Source organism: Tupaia chinensis, unplaced genomic scaffold (genome assembly GCF_000334495.1).
Source record: "Tupaia chinensis unplaced genomic scaffold, TupChi_1.0 Scaffold000573_1, whole genome shotgun sequence".
Classification (NCBI taxonomy): domain Eukaryota; kingdom Metazoa; phylum Chordata; class Mammalia; order Scandentia; family Tupaiidae; genus Tupaia; species Tupaia belangeri.
In genome coordinates, this window is record NW_006160087.1 from 255,776 (window position 1) to 259,164 (window position 3,389).

Sequence of the window (3,389 nt, forward strand, 5' to 3'; positions counted from 1 at the left end):
AAAATTTTCAAACGGGGGGATGACGTGTACAGAATATGTAACCAGGTCCCCGTGGAGGGGCGACTGGGAGGCCCTGGGCAGGGCAGGGCCGCAGGCTGCAGGCACTAAGGGAGGGACTGAAGCCTGGAGCAGGGACCCGGCTGAGGGGTGGTGGGCTGAGGGAGGGCAGGACCGAGGGGACCGTCCTGCTCTGGGCTCGCCCAGTCTGGGCTTGGTCAGTGGTGGGGTGCAGGGTCTATGAGGAGGGGGTTGGGGAAGGTGACAAGGTCATTTGGGAGTTGCTGAGTGTGAGGTGCCTGTGGACCTCCCGGAGACGTGTCCAGTGGGACGCTGGTGGGACCCGGAGGCAGGTCGGGTTGGAGGTCGGGTTTTGGGGGTTGTCAAGGTCTGAAAGGCAGGCAGGTGGGACAGGCTGAGGTGGCTCAGGGAGTGTACCTGTCCAAGGACAGGACATTTCAGACTTGAGGGTCCCCAAGGGACCTTTTAATCCACTTTCAGTGTGCCTGGCCTACAGGGATACCCTCTGAGAGTCCCTGGCAGACTCCGCCCCTGGTCTGCTCTCAGCACTGCCCCTCCCAGTGACAAAGGGAACTCGCCTACCCAAAACCTGTGCTGGGCCGGGCCGGGGGCGGGAAACGGGGAGACCGAACCTCTCGAGTCATGTGGCAGGATGGCTGATGGGCGCTCTGAGAGGTGGCCCACTGCTGCAGCTCCCCTGGCACTCGCCTCCCTACTTGCTGGCTGGCTGCAGGGCCCGGAGGCTGGGGCAGTGGCCTCTGTCTTTGAGCAGTCCCTGCCATGTCCTGGCAGCATGCCGTGTGCACTGGGGGTGCTTGCTGAGCCTGGATCTGAGGGTCCAGGACTCAGGCTCCCATGGAGTGATTTTGGCCTCCTCTCGAAGTCCTTCTGAACCCCCTCTTTCCTACCCCCCACTCCCCGCCAGGTCTGCGAAGTGTAGGAAAACCACATTTATTAAGGATGTTGGCATGCGCTAGTGAAATACAAAATCCCCACCAACCATCAGCCTCCTCCCTCCTGAGGCTTGGGGTCCAGGCACCAAACTGCCTACCCCTGAGAACTGGCCACTGGGTGAACTTCCCATGACCACCATCCTCACCTGCTCGGCTACAGAAAAGATGCCCTGCCCGCACCCATTTCCCTGCGTGGCCTGGGTGGCCTCAGGGAGCAGGTGGGGGCTCCAGATGATCCAAGCTGCTGACCTCGCAGGCTACGGATACCCACCTGCATCCACCAGGGCTGACCCTGCCTTCGTCAGGATAGAGTTCCCATCTTGGGGGTGCCCATCATGGGAGAGGACATAGGGCGGGCACGTTTCGGGGAGGTGACCGCGGCGCCGAGCCCGCCGGGCCTGGTGGCCGAAGATCTCCATGCACCTCTTGCCCACCAGGTAGAGGACCTCGCTGAGGTTGAGCAGGATGCAGACGGCAGCGGTGGTCACCATGAAGTAGATGAAGACCTTCTTCTCTGTGGGCCGGGAGATGAAGCAGTCCACGGTGTGGGGGCAGGGGCTGGCGGAGCAGGCCACCACGCGGGGCATGTCGTAGCCCTGGTAGAGGCGGTGGAAAATGTAGAGGAAGCCACAGTCCACGGCGGCCTTGAAGATGAGACTCAGCAAGTACGTCCACCAGAGCCCGCCCCGCTTCTTGCTCGGGTTGTCGTACAGGGACGGGGCACTGGGCCCGTGTTTCCGGCGATGCTTCCGCTCGCGATCCTCCCGGTAGGCCACGTGCATGACCACGAGCAGCGAGGGGCACGTGACCAGGATGAGCTGCAGGGCCCAGAGGCGCACGTGGGACAGGGGGAAGAAGTGGTCGTAGCAGACGTTGGGGCAGCCCGGCTGCTTGGTGTTGCAGACGAAGTCCTTCTGCTCGTCATCCCACACCTCCTTGGCCGCCACCACGTACACCAGCACGCGGAAGATGAAGACCACGGACAGCCAGATGCGGCTCACTGCCGTGGAGTACTTGTTCACGCCGCTCAGGAGGGTCTGCAGGAACGCCCAGTTCATGCTGCCTGTGTGCGTGGTCCCGCACGGACACGGGTCTTCAGCTGGATTCCGCCCACTCAGGCCTTGGGTGGCGAGAGGCCTGGGAGAACCTGGAAGTGGGCAATTGACAAAGCCTTTACACAGCCACCGGGGCATCCTGTCCTCGGGCACAATGACTTGGAGAGGGAGGCCTTGCCATTGCCCCCACTCCACAGGAGGAAGCTAAGGCCCAGATCGCCTGCCCAAGGCCCCAAAAACTGAGCTGGTCTTGAACCTTGGTCTTCAGGTTCCAAAGCCAGGCACTATTTTATTCTTATTCTACAAAGTAACAAACATGTGAAGATAATTGTCCCCTGTGGGCATGCCAGCGGCCTTTCACCTCTAGTTTCAGTCCTGCAGGTCTTTGAATGGGAGAGTAGGAGGGTTTAGGTAGGATGATTGACTCTCCCACCAGCTGCTGGGGTGCACCGGGGCGGGAGTGGGGGGAGCGTACCCTCATCCGTCATTAGACCCAGCCAACTCTCACCTACCGCCGACACGTGCTGGCCCTGTGCTGGCACGTCCATAGCAGCCCCTTGGTGGACCCAGGGAGTCCCTCGCCTCCTCCTCTCTGGTTCCCAGTCCCTGACACTTTCTCCCAAACTAAGCAGAGGCTCTTTGGAATCGTGGTGCCTTGGCATCATTCCCACCCCACTGCTGGCCTGAGGACCGGCTGCCTTTTTTTTTTCCAGTTTGCTTTAAAGCTTGCGTGTACTCACTGGAGAGACGAGAGAGACATACACACAGAGAAAGCGGGAATTCACTCCCCAGGGGGGATGGCCATGCCACAATCCCTTCTCTTCCACTTTCCTCCATTCTCCTCTTAGGACACGTATGTGCTTGGAGTGTTTTTCAAGCTGCCAGGTTCCGGGACTTGAACCATGCAGTCAGCCATGTGGGATCCAGCTGTCTTAATTACCATGCCACCTGGCGGACTCATGACTGTCTTATTAAAAATTTTTTTGGAGAGATTTTGCTATAGGGCACATGTGCTCACCAGAGAGACAGAAACAGAAAGTGAGAAATCACCCTTCAGCGAGGATGGCCATGCTACAATCTCTTCTTCTCTAGTCTCTTTGGATTTTGGGCACCCACGCACACATGCCTGGTGTGCGTTTTAAGCTGCCAGGTTCAGGACTCGAACCACGTTCGACTACGTGAGAGTCCAGAGATGTCATCTGCTGGTCCCACCCATGACTGTCTTGACCATAGTGGGTTCCTCTGGAACAGTAACCATTCCAGCTTCAGGGAGGGAGAGGAAGGGACCGAGGTGGGGTCCTGGCAAGGTCTGTACCCAAACACCCCCTTCTGCCCCCTTCTTTGTGGCGGCCCTTTGCCAGCC

General features: G+C 59.5%; 1 protein-coding gene across 1 annotated transcript; it reads right to left on the bottom strand.

Moving 5' to 3' along the window:
* Positions 1-1,228: 1,228 nt before the first annotated feature.
* Positions 1,229-2,029, bottom strand: GJB4 (gap junction protein beta 4). Its single transcript, XM_006158066.1, has one exon. It carries the CDS (start codon positions 2,027-2,029, stop codon positions 1,229-1,231), a length of 801 nt encoding a protein of 266 aa, XP_006158128.1.
* Between the last annotated feature and the right edge of the window lie 1,360 nt (positions 2,030-3,389).